Raw genomic sequence first — 12,917 nt, 5'->3', positions numbered from 1 at the left:
ATCTTAAACGGCAGTGACCGCCACTGGTTGAGGGGTAGTGTTCTGTTTTCCCAGGCCGTCGACCGGGTGTAGGATTAGATAGGGTTAAACTATTAATAACGGTTAATAGTTGGCAGGGTAATTAAACTTTTTCCTAATTTTGTATAATCTTTTACCATGTATAATGGATTGTACAGTAGGTGGCGGCATGCACCTAACATTTGTTTGCGGACCGCTATAAAATTATAGAAGAAGAAGAAGAAGAATGTTCATGACACGTTCATGTTGTTTTCTTTTTCAAACTGTACGTTCGGGMAAGCAGTCTTCGTGACGGGCAGCCTCCGGAGGTGAGTATCAGACATTTTTTATAATGTGTAGTAGATACGTTTGCAAAGCTGGACTAAAACACAACCTCAAGTTAAGAAGGTTTATTTAGCTAAATTGTTTTAGAAGCTGTTTTGTGTTCAAATAGCCAGCCCCCTGGCTCGCTACACTATCTGGCTACTAACGTTCCTGTAGCTAGCTAGGTAACGTTAATTTGTTTTACACCCCCCCCCAGTTTGTTTGTTATCCCTTAGCTAGTTATGTCATAGGTGCTCAACGAGATTCTTGGTTAGGTGGTTATTGAGTAAGTATGCGGTGTATGTAATATCAATTAATTCCTATCGATAWCATAGCAAGCTACAGTAGCTGTTTCTCATAATAAAACCTTGCTCACTAAATGAGCTCAATTGCTCTCCGACGGAAGATGAGTGTGATATATCGAGTATCAGATTACTGTAGMGCGCAAGAAATACCATTTGTTTTTACCGATAGTCGAACACGGTACTTTAACAGACGGGAAATTAGGCAATATACTGTTTTTGGCACGCAGGTGTTTTAGGGACGGTCGTAAAAGTGCAATACCGGTGATTGCACGTAAGCAAAAAAAACAAACATGTTTTTGCATTCCCATCCAGGACTGTTAGCCATATGAAGATTACACACTGCATAGGGCCTCCAATTGCTAAATGGCCCAACATTTTCATTAGTTACCTATAACTACTGTGCTATATTTGACCCATTTTTTTATAATACTTTTCAAAAGCTTCCTATCTAGGTAAAATGGAGATGTAAAACCACATAATGTGAAGTCACTGACCCCCTTCATGCATGCAACATTCATTAGAATTCCAGTTCACCACTTCCCTGATTTTATAGGTATATTTCTTGTGATAGGTCTAACTTCCAATACCCTTCCTATCCATATGAGCTACAGATCTACAGACAAGAGCGGTGGGTTCCTTCACCTTTCTTATGAAAGCTTTTATTTTACTTTTAATTCCTCCCCTTTGGTTCTCCACAAATGCTTTTCCTAATACAGCTTTAGATATGAATTCACATAGTTTTTCAATAGCTTCCTAAACACACGACACATTCAGTAGCAGTCAAAAGTTTGGACACACCTACTCATTCCATTTTTTTTTTTTTTTTTTACTCTTTATGATAAAATAACACATATGGAATCATGTAGTAACCAAAAATGTTAAACAATATCAAAATATTGTTATATTTGAAATTCTTCAAAGTAGCCACCCTTTGCCTTGATGACAGATTTGCACATGCTTGGCGTTCTCTCACCCAGCTTCACGAGCTAGTCACCTGGAATGCATTTCAATTAACAGTTGTGCTTTGTAAAAAGTTAATTGCAGATTCTCTTCATTTCTTTCTTATGGCTGGGGGCAGTATTGAGTAGCTTGGATGAATAAGTTGCCCAAAGTAACGGCCTGCTCCTCAGTCTCAGTTGCTAATATATGCATATTATTATTATTATTATTATTGTGGACCTGGGATTCCTGGAGTGCTTTCTGATGTAGATCATCAAAGGTAAGGGAATATTTATCATGTAATTTCTTGTTTAGGTTGACGTCAACATGGCGGCTAATTGTGGCAAATTTTTCTGAGCGCTGTCAGATATTGCATAGCTGGCTTATTCCGTGAAGTTATTTTGAAATCAGACACAGCGGTTACATTAAGGAGAGGTATAGATCTATAATTCCATGTGTATAACTTGTATTATCATCTACTTTTATGATGAGTATTTCTGTTGAATGATGTGGCTATGCAAAATCACTGATGTTTTTTGGAACTAGTGAATGTAACGCGCCAATGTAAACTCATATTTGTGATAAATATGAACTTTATCTAACAAAACATACATGTATTGTGTAACATGAAGTCCTATTAGTGTCATCTGATGAAGACATCAAAAGTTAGTGAAATGTTATCTCTATTTCTGCTTTTTGAAACTCCTCTCTTTCACTGGAAAAAAAAATGGCTGTGTTTTCTGTGGCTATATGTGGTGACCTAACATAATCGTTTGTGGTGGCTTTAGCTGTAAAGTATATTTGAAATCGGACACTGTGGTGGGATTAACAACAAGAATAGCTTTAAAATGGTATGAGATGATGTATGTTTGAGGAATTTTAATTTATGAGATTTTTGATGTTTTGAAAAATGGCACCTGCACGTTCACTGGCTGCTGTCATATTGATCCCGGTAGCGGGATGCAGCCATAAGAAGATAACCTCTTACGGTTCTAAAATCACATTCCGATCTGAACAAAAATACATTCATAATTTGTCATATATACAACGTTAACCTCTCTGGGATGTTCGGACGCTAGGCGTCCCACCTCGCAACAGCCAGTGAAATTGCAGGGCGCCAAATTCAAACAACAGAAATCTCATTAATTAAAATTCCTCAACATACAAGTATCTTATACCATTTTAAAGGTAATCTTGTTGTTAATCCAAACACAGTGTCCGATTTCAAAAAGGCTTTACAGCGAAAGCACCACAAATGATTATGTTAGGTCACCGCCAAATCACAGAAAAACACAGCCAATCAAATAACAGAAATACTCATTCATAAAACTTTGGTGAAAGATACATGTTTTACATAGAATAAAGATAAACTTGTTCTCAATGCAACCGCTGTGTCAGATTTCAAAAAAGCTTTACGGCAAAAGCACAATATTCAATAATCTGAGTACAGCGTCAGTGCCACAAAAGCAAAGCCATACAGTTACCCGACAAATGGTGGAGTCAACAAAAGTCAGAAATAGCATTATAAATCTCATTTACCTTTGCTGATCTTCATGCATGCACGGAATGCACTCCCAGGACTCCTGGGAATGTTCGTTTGTTCGATTACGCCCATATTTATGTCCAAATACCTTCTTTTGTTCGCGTGTTTAGTTTACTATTCCAAAGGCACAATGCGCGAGCGCAATCCAGACAGTCAAAAGAGTTCCATTCCAGTTTGTAGAAACATGTCAAACGATGTTTACAATCAATCCTTTCTATCCAAATCTACTACTTATATGCTATCAATAGCTTCTGGGCCTGGGTAACAAGCAGTTTACTCTGGGCACCTTTTCATCCAAGCTACTCAATACTGCCCCCCTTTCCAAAGAAGTTAACGATGGAAATTCGTACATGTAGTGTATATACTTCTCAGTTATTTCCTTAACTTTTTAATGGCATCACAAAATAACAACTTCATTGACATTTTTATTCTTTAGATCACCTATGACCATTCCCCACGTTCTTATATTGGAAATATTGTTCAGTATTCGATTTAGAACGTGCTCCGAGTTTTGGCGGGAAAACTGTCTGGGTAGACAAAGGAACATTCCTGTGTGAATTTGAAGAGGGATGGTCTCTGAATCTCCTCTCCTTTAATTTACAACAGGGTGTGAGGTGTCAACTCCCTCCTCCCCCCTCGGTGGGGTGAGAGAGGGTCTGGTTACTGTCATCCATTGCCATGCTGATCTGAGCCATTCTGATCCTCACAGGACAGTCATGACAATGACCATGTGTACATGTCTGGACAATAGTGACCCATCCACTTAGCTAGATGTGGCTGGGGGGTGGTTATAGCATTTCTTTCACATTATCCATCGATTTAGATGTTTAGAAGTGTGTCTGGGTAAGTAAGAATCATCTAATAAATATAATATATTTATCTGGACTTTCTATTTTTGGTATTGCTACTATACAAATATGCAAGTAAASCATTTCACTGTACCGTTTACACCTTCTGTATCCTGTACATGTGACAAATAAACATTTGATATAGTGTGTGTTTACCAGAGTAATGTGAAGAACAACATGACCTGCACCAAAGTCAGCACATGGACTCATGTGAATCCTTGAAGAGAGGGTGTGAACAATGCTGAATAGGTGTAGACAAAGAAGAGCTCTCCAGTAGGTGTACCAAAACATTCAAGGGGCCATTGAATCAAAAGTGGGATTACAAGTTTATGAACTTTCAAAGCAGAATTACTTTCCCGTTCCTCCTCAACTGCAGTGTATGATATACCATTTTCTAGCTCTTGAGTCTTTTATCTAATGTAAAAAAAAAAAAAAAAAACACAATTTCAATTTTGCTACATAGGACTGACTCGAGCCGGACGGTCACATATTAGGTCACTGACCTCCATCCATAGTACACCCATTAAAATTGCTAAGTTTAATTTCAGTGATTGTACATGAATATTTCCAGTGATAGGTCTAATTTTAGTAATAAAAATTGCTTTTGGGTGTGAAAAAGCAAGAACCGATGTGTTTGTGCGTCTAAAATCACCATGCAATTTTGGCAGCGGGCTAAGGCACTGCATCTCAGTGCTTGAGGAGTCACTACAGACATCCTGGTTTGATTCCAGGCTGTATCACAACCGGGCKGCGCACAATTGAACCAGCGTCGTCCGGGTTTGGCCGGTGTAGGCCGTMATTTTAAATAAGAATTTGTTCTTAATTGACTTTGCCTTGTTAAAKAAAAATATAGCCTATTTTGCTTGAAATGAACTGTTTTCACTGAAAAAATGATTAAGTTATCATTCAATTTTTATCTCAGACCGATCTAGTTAAATCAATCCGAGTACTTGTTTCATAAAAAATTTACCTGGTTAAATATTAAATGTTTATATTTTAAGGATATGGCCTGTGACGGTGTTTGACAACTATGCAYTTTCATTGTTATTGCCTTCAATGAACCTATATTGTTTTTGCTTTACTAGTAAGCTATTGTGAAATTAACAATATGAACTCAATAAAATCCTATTTAATAAAGAAATAAGTTTAAATGCGTTGATATAGCAGCCTATCCGTGCATTTAGGTTAAAACATGACGTGTCTGACTCTAGTATCGTCAAGTAGCCTATAGGCTGTTATATCCATTCCAAACTTCTTAACTAGTTCGAAGTTAATGATGAGCCTATGATAAATTCATTTTTATCACCACGCAGACTATACACCCGAGACGCGATTTATGGCAACTGATTGTTCAAGAGAATGGAAGACACCCACAAACGCCTCATGCATTCTAAAAAAATCTAACAAGAACAACACTGACAACTGCAACTTTTTTGCAAGCCTAAACTGTTTGGATTAATTGACGGTTATTGAGTGTTAGAATTAGTTAAATTACAGTGATGAAGAATGTTTTAACTAGCACAGCCTTTCTGATTTGGCAAACCAAGTGAGCTCTGTATTGTGGCCTAACTGTAAACCTTATTCTAAAATGGATTAAATCTTTTTTTCCCCCTCAGCAATCTACACACAATACCTCATGATGACAAAGCAAAAAACAGTTTTTTAGACATTTTTGCAAATGTATTAAAAATAAAAAAGCTGTAATATCACATTTGCATAAGTATTTAGACCCTTTTATGCAGTACTTTGTTGAAACACCTTTGGCTACAATTACAGCCATGAGTCTTCTTGGGTATGACGCCACAAGCTTGGCACACCTGTATTTGGGGAGTTTCTCCCTTCACTGCAGATCCTCTCAAGCTCTGTCAGGTTGGATGGGGAGCATCGCTGCACAGCTATTTTCAGGTCTCTCCAGAGATGTTAGATCAGGTTCAAGTCTGGGCTCTGGCTGGGCCACTCAAGGACATTCGGAGACTTGYCCCAAAGCCACTTCTGCGTTTGTCTTGGCTGTGTGCTTAGGGTTGTTGTGCTGTTGGTAGGTGAACCTTTGCCCCAGTCTGAGGTCCTGAGTGCTCTTGAGCCGGTTATCATCAAGGATCTGTCAGTACTTTGCGCCGTTCATCTTTTGGGAAAATAAAGAATAGAGATCGATCTGTATGTGAATTAGTAACCAAAGCAGTAATAACAGAAATAATTATAGAAAAAAGGGGAGGAATTTGCAACTAATTCAAGGTGTACGTTTTCATAAGAGAAGTAAAGGAATCCACCACACTGTTCCTCATATGGACAGTGAGCTATTGGGGGGGGGGATAACCATAACTGGAAATATTCATAGAAAATCAGTGAAATTAGAAATTCTAATGGGTACTATGACAGAGCTAACCAAGTGTTTTTAGATATATTGTATGACTGGAAGCTATTAAATTACATATGTACGTAAATTAATAACCACATTGGTAATAAGTGAAATATGTTAAGAAAATGTAAGGTGAAGAATTTTAGAAAAAAAAATGTAAGGTGTATCTTTTTGATAAGAGGTCAAGGAACCCACAACACTTGTCTTTAGATCTATAGCTCATGGACAGTGAGCTATTGAAAATTAGATCTATAGCTCATGGACAGTGAGCTATTGAAAATTAGATCTATCACAAGAAATAATACACAGGTGTAGTAAGCTGACCTCCCTCCTCCAATCTATCATCGAGTGGTTTTTAGATGTATATGTCRTTTGGACTGGAAGCTATTGAAAATGTTATTTGTATGTGAATTAATAGCCACAGCTGAAATAGGATAGATATTTGTAGATAGATAAAAAATAATAATTGCTTTAATAGTAGAGGTCAAAGTACACATCAGACTAGAGTAGATCATTATTTATCAGATAACTTTCTAATGGGTGTGTCATGGATTAGGGACATCAGTCACCTTTCTACAGGCGATTTAAAAAAAAAAAAAAATATATATATATATATATATTTTTTAGTTCTCTAGGTCATGCTAGTAGACAGTAGGTTGTGTACGAGTGAATAAGATCATAGCCCTATTTATGTTTTTTGAGCTTGTATTTTTACATAAAATCCATAAGAATGATAACATTTGAAAATGTAATTGTTGTGGTGAAAAAAACWGAGTTGGTTTGAGATCTGTAGATCATTTAATTCAGAGAAATAACGTTTTTCTGTAAAAATCAGGTTTGGCTGATTGCACTCATGGCTAAGGGTCCATCTTAAAAGTGCATAGTATACCCACATTGAAACCAATATAAAGTGACTTTTTGAAAACAACTGTGGGAGAAAAAAAAAGCTGTACCTTGCTCTCTGTTATCTGATTTCTAGATATATCACCATACTCAAACTAGGACTTACATTTTTTTTTTTTTACTTTAGTTTATTTAGTAAATATTTTCTTAACTATTTCTTGAACTGCATTGTTGTTTTTAAATTTTTTAAATGTAACCTTTTTTAAGTAGRCACGTCAGTTAGATGGCCTACCAAAAGGCCTCCTGCGGACGGGGGCTGGGATTTAAAATAAATTAAATAAAATATAGGACAAAACACACATCACGACAAGAGACAACACAACACTACATAAAGAAAGACTTAAGACAGCATGATGGCAACACAGCATGGTAGTAACACAACATGGCAGCAGCACAACACCGGGTACGAACATTATTGGGCACAGACAACAGCACAAAGGGCAAGAAGGTAGAGACACCAATACATCATGCAAAGTAGCCACAACTGTCAGTTAGTGTCCATGATTGAGTCTTTGAATGAAGACTGTCCAGATTGAGTGTTTGTTGCAGCTCGTTCCAGTCGATAGCTGCAGCGACCTGAAAAGACGAGCGACCCAAGGATGTGTGTGCTTTGGGGACCTTTAACAGAATGTGACTGGCAGAATGGGTGTTGTATGTGGAGGACGAGGGCTGCAATAGATATCTCAGATAGGCCTCACTTCCCCCCTAAGAGGGTTTTTATAAATAAKCATCAACCAGTGGGTCTTGCGACGGGTATACAGAGATGACCAGTTTACAGAGGAGTATAGAGTACAGTGACATGTCCTATAAGGAGCATTGGTGACAAATCTGATGACTGAATGGTAAAGGACATCTAGCTGCTCGAGAGCACCCTTACCGCCAATCTATAAATTACGTCTCCGTAATCTAGCATGGGTAGGATGGTCATCTGAATCAGGGTTAGTTTGGTAGCTGGGGTGAAAGAGGAGCGACTATGATAGAGGAAACCAAGTCTAGATTTAACTTTAGCCTGCAGCTTTGATATGTGCTGAGAGAAGGACAGTGTACCGTCTAGCCATACTCCTAAGTACTTGTATGAGGTGACTACCTCAAGCTCTAAACCATCAGAGGTATTAATCACTCATTCTAGTCATTGAGCCAATGATTATCCATTTAAAAGCGAGTCTCGGTAGATGTATGTGTGTGTATGTGGGTCACCACTGCTAAATTAATATAGGGGGAACACTGTTGAGCTGCTTTGTAGGTCATGTTTTTTAAGTTCTTGTTGTTAGAACAGCCTTTAGGCAATAGGACAATTAGATATTGTTTATCTGACACTGGTGATAAGATTGCTCTGTTATAAGATAGTGGCATTTTGGCTACCTTAAGTGTGTCACTGTCACTGCCAAGCCTCGTACGTGTGTCTCCCTCGCTAGGAACGTAAGACAAAGCTGTGAACTAACACTTCCTGGAAGTGGCATGTGTTCTGCAAGTTAGGCTACAGTCTACATAGTTGTACATACACGCTCTCAATACGTTTTATAACAGCTATTTTCCCATGTTTAACTGGGGTACCTATGACCTTCCATGTAACCTGTAATGGTAAATTACATATTAGCCTTCACAAATTCTTCAAAAATAATAACAATGTTAAGAAATTGGTGCTATTGCAGATCACTCTGTAGATAAGTGAATTGATTCGGTTGGTGTTTTGTCCCACATCCTAATTTCATTAGCAGGTCATTATTGTTGTTGTTTGGTATTTTTCTTAGTTCTGGATGATGATACTTAACAGATTTGAGTTAGGCTAGTCTWCTGTAATGCAATCTAAAATGTTCTTTTTAATTGGCTAAAGGCTACAGCGGGCCTACTCGTAAGTGGATTACATTTGTCCCAACACAATGACCAATCAGTGTGATTTTAATGTAGCCGATACAGATTTGCTACATTACAATTGGACACTAAAGTACTCTTCTTACATGACATCATAAGGCTTTGTCAACTATTTTAGTTAACAATGGAGGAAATCAATGATAGGCCAATCTAATGATCATCACTAGTTGGAGTAGTCCATGGGCCAGTGCAAAAATGTGTCCACTTCGGGGTGGCAGAGGTTTCGCTRTATTAAATTGTTCGCCACAAGCCCCTGATCAAAATGGAGAGCGGCATGCATTGTTGTTGGATTGTCCTCGCTCAAGGTTAGGTGGCATGTAAGTTCTCACCTCTGACCCCTAATGAGTCATGCAGTCGCAGGCAGCTCAATAATGGATATTCCTGAGGAGGACATATTAGGAGTCTTTCTTTATCAATTAAACTGTTTTGTGACGCAATGAGAAACCAAGCTGAGTAACCACAAAGCTTTAAAGGATGTATCTAGTTTTTACAGTTTGGATAAGTTGGTGGATGGAAGTGTTAATTTTTTTTCTTTAATCTAAAATGTTTGAATTTTTGTTCTTCTCCACTCAGGTGAAGACTGTAAGGCATTGATTTAAAGCATAAAGCATMATGGAGGAGGACAATAAACCACTACTGGACCCAGTGCGTAGAGGAAGCTACACAGACAAAGCCTCCACAGATTCACTGGACCGAGGGGCAAGGAGGTAGGCTATTTCATAATCTTATTTGTACTGGGTGCGCTGGAGTACCTCACAGCGGAAAATCTGACGGAAAAAGCCTACACAGSTTTTTGTACGAATGTTGTATGATAAGATTATAATAATACTAGTATTTTATTGTCTGTTATTGAGCATTTGTTATCCTAATATTACCTCACAAATGGTTTGACTCAATATTTTCAAGCTTCCATCTGTAAATTCAAGTGAGATCTCTAACCTGACAGGAAAAGTTATTCGGCCCATTCAAGTTAATCACTGACCGCTCATGTGCCACACAATTGGAACTAGCATTGCTTTCACATGACACAGTGCCAAAAATGTTTTTCTAAAGCCATATAGATCCACTCTGGGAGTTATGACTGCATGTGAATCTACTGTGCACATTAGCCCAGCTACCCCCAGCATGCTAGTGAGTTGTTTACTAGCCAGGAGAAGCCCTTAACTTTTATTTAACCTGGTTAGTTCCTGGTGTAACAGTCTTTTCACAATAATATATTTACATTATTTTATATGACCTTTTTATTTAAGTAGGCAAGTCAGTTAAGAACAAATTCTTATTTTCAATGAAGGCCTAGGAACAGTGGGTTAACTGCCTTGTTCAGGGGCAGAACGACAGATTTTTACCTTGTCAGCTCGGGGATTCGATCTTGCCATCTTTCGGTTACTAGTACGACGCTCTAAACACTAGGCTACCTGAGCTGAACCGAGCCAAGCCAAGCCGAGCTGGTCTGGTTACCATCCACCATTAGTATCAGAGCCAGCACAGTTTGTTTTGACACAGTAGAGTGAAAAGGGGAAGACGGTCAACCCGTACTGTGCTTCCTCAGAAGAGTAATGATCTGTCAGTGTTTGAAGTCTACAGCGTGCCCTCTGTGCCCTCACTTCACCCAGGGATTGTTTCAGGCCGCATCACAACCCAGGCACCCAGTGGATTAATCCACTTTGGTATTTCACAAATACTAACAAGGTGATTGCTTTATTTATTAGAAAGATGCAGCATTGCTTTGCTGCAGACTTATCCCAGAACAACCCCCTCCCGCACGCACAGAAACTCACACACACAGACTCCAGCCACCCAACTCCTCATAGCCTGTCCTCTCTGCTACCTACCGCACGGCAAGGGGTACCGATGCATCTGAAACCAACAGGACCCTGATCAGCACCCCCCCCCAAGCCATAAGACTACTAAATAGTAGTTAGTAGTTAGTCCGGGTAGTTATTCGTTAACTATCTGCATTGACCCTAGTCACTGTATTCCTAGTTATATGATGTACTTYGTACCCCTGTACATCGACTTGGTACTGGTACCCTGGGAAGGGCCAGTAAGTAAGCATTTCACTGTTGGTCTACACCTGTTTACGAAGCATGTGACAAATAAAATGTTATTTGATTTGAGACCCATTCCCGCCACACCCTGTTCTAAATCAGTGGCTGGAAATTGGAGAGGTAGACTATTTTTAGCTTGAGTTGAATGTTAAAAAACAAGGCATTTTGTATGTTCTTAGAAACCCGTTGTTGGACAGCTAACCCGGAGACATTGTTTTTCACGCTGCAGCACCAACTACACCATGTGTATGGGATATTCCGTCCAATGAAATGCTTACTAGCAGGTTCCTCCTCGACACTGCAACAACACTAAGAAATGATGTAGGACTGGAGAGGTCAATGTTTCTTATTTTGTCAAGTCTTTTATGAGCAATTTAACTATCAAGCTTAACTGCTTTGGACAATGCTTTTCTGATGTCAGTAGAATCTGTTTTGTGGGATGACAAAGTACACAAGTGTTTATCATTGCTGTCTAATGTGTACCGGTCTCTTTTCTCTCATTATGTAATGACGGTCATGTCGTGTCTGTGAAATAGGAAGTTCCAGAGGCAAAATCATGACCAATGCTTTAGGAAAGGTTGTGTAATTGGTTCTGGAAGTCTTAGAAAATAATATTCTTGCTCATTTAATAAGGGCTCTTCCATTATGGTATTGTACTGCGTGGACCTGGTTCCATCCAAAACCTTTTCAAATGTTTCCTTCCTTGCTCCCTTTGAGATAATCACTGATCTGTACTGTAAGTGTGTGTGGATAGGCATGGTTTCACTCCCTTGCTTTCACCATGTTAGGTCAGTGGGTTTCTCAAGAAAATACAGCATTTTTGTAAGTATTCAAACTAGATCCATGTAACCAAAGAAGGTGGATCATTTTACAGTAAACTATTAAGTCATTTAGGCTAATCTGTCTCTGTGTTGTCTTCAGGCCTTTCCACGTGGAGCATCGGAATATAGTGGAGAATGACCCCTCTGAGAGGGTGTCAGCAGAGGCCTCTGTCCTCAGCAGCAGAGTGCACTACTACAGCCGCCTCGCTGCCTCCTCTGACAGACTGCTGGTAGGCTACACACACACACACACACACACACACACACACACACACACACACACACACACACACACACTGACAGACTTCTTGTATGACACACCACATGCGCGCGCACACACTCACCACATGCGCGCGCATACACTCACCACATGCGCACACACACACACTCACCACATGCGCGCACACACACACACCTGTTTTAAGACCAGTAGATGCATATTATTATTAGTATTTCTATTGATCAGACTTGTTGTATATGAAGTGGTTTAAATAGTATTCATCAACACCCAATCCATCAGCCCATACGCGTGAAGCTGGTAGCTTGCACACAGGAACCTGTTTTCATGCCACTTGTATACTGTGGAGAATTGCGTGCCAATTGAGAGGACAATCATTGGGAGAGTACATAAGCAATTGTCAATGGTTTCATTTTTCCTGCAGTGATCTGTTGAGAATGGTTTTAGTATGGCATATTACACAGTCCCGCCACTCTGGTGAATAAAAGCCCTGTTTTGTCTCTTAACAACAATTGGCCGTGTCAATAACCTTAAGGCGTCCACATGCTTCCCAGGCGAAACAGTTCGGAAGAGTTTGTGCATGTGTCATGACGACTTTTTGTGACATTTTGGACTTCGGTAAAGTTTTTTGGGGCTGTTCCGGCACGCACATTTTTTTCCCCCTCTCGAGGCAAGCCGAAGTCTACGCCCCGTTTGTCTGTGATTGGTCAACAGTAGGGATTC

The 12,917-nt window shown here is 39.3% G+C and overlaps 1 protein-coding gene across 1 annotated transcript in view; it reads left to right on the top strand.

Moving 5' to 3' along the window:
• Positions 1-220: 220 nt before the first annotated feature.
• The window catches only part of slc38a9 (solute carrier family 38 member 9), a 30,121-nt gene continuing 17,424 nt past the window's right edge, over positions 221-12,917 (top strand). Inside the window, 3 exon segments of the mRNA XM_023984636.2 lie at positions 221-326; positions 9,661-9,794; positions 12,057-12,186. Of these exon segments, the coding sequence (XP_023840404.1) occupies positions 9,700-9,794; positions 12,057-12,186 (225 nt within the window). The 5' untranslated portion in view covers positions 221-326; positions 9,661-9,699.

This window comes from Salvelinus sp. IW2-2015, linkage group LG4q.1:29 (genome assembly GCF_002910315.2).
Source record: "Salvelinus sp. IW2-2015 linkage group LG4q.1:29, ASM291031v2, whole genome shotgun sequence".
In the NCBI taxonomy this organism is placed as follows: Eukaryota; Metazoa; Chordata; class Actinopteri; order Salmoniformes; family Salmonidae; genus Salvelinus; species Salvelinus sp. IW2-2015.
This window is presented reverse-complemented; position numbering and strand designations above follow the sequence as displayed.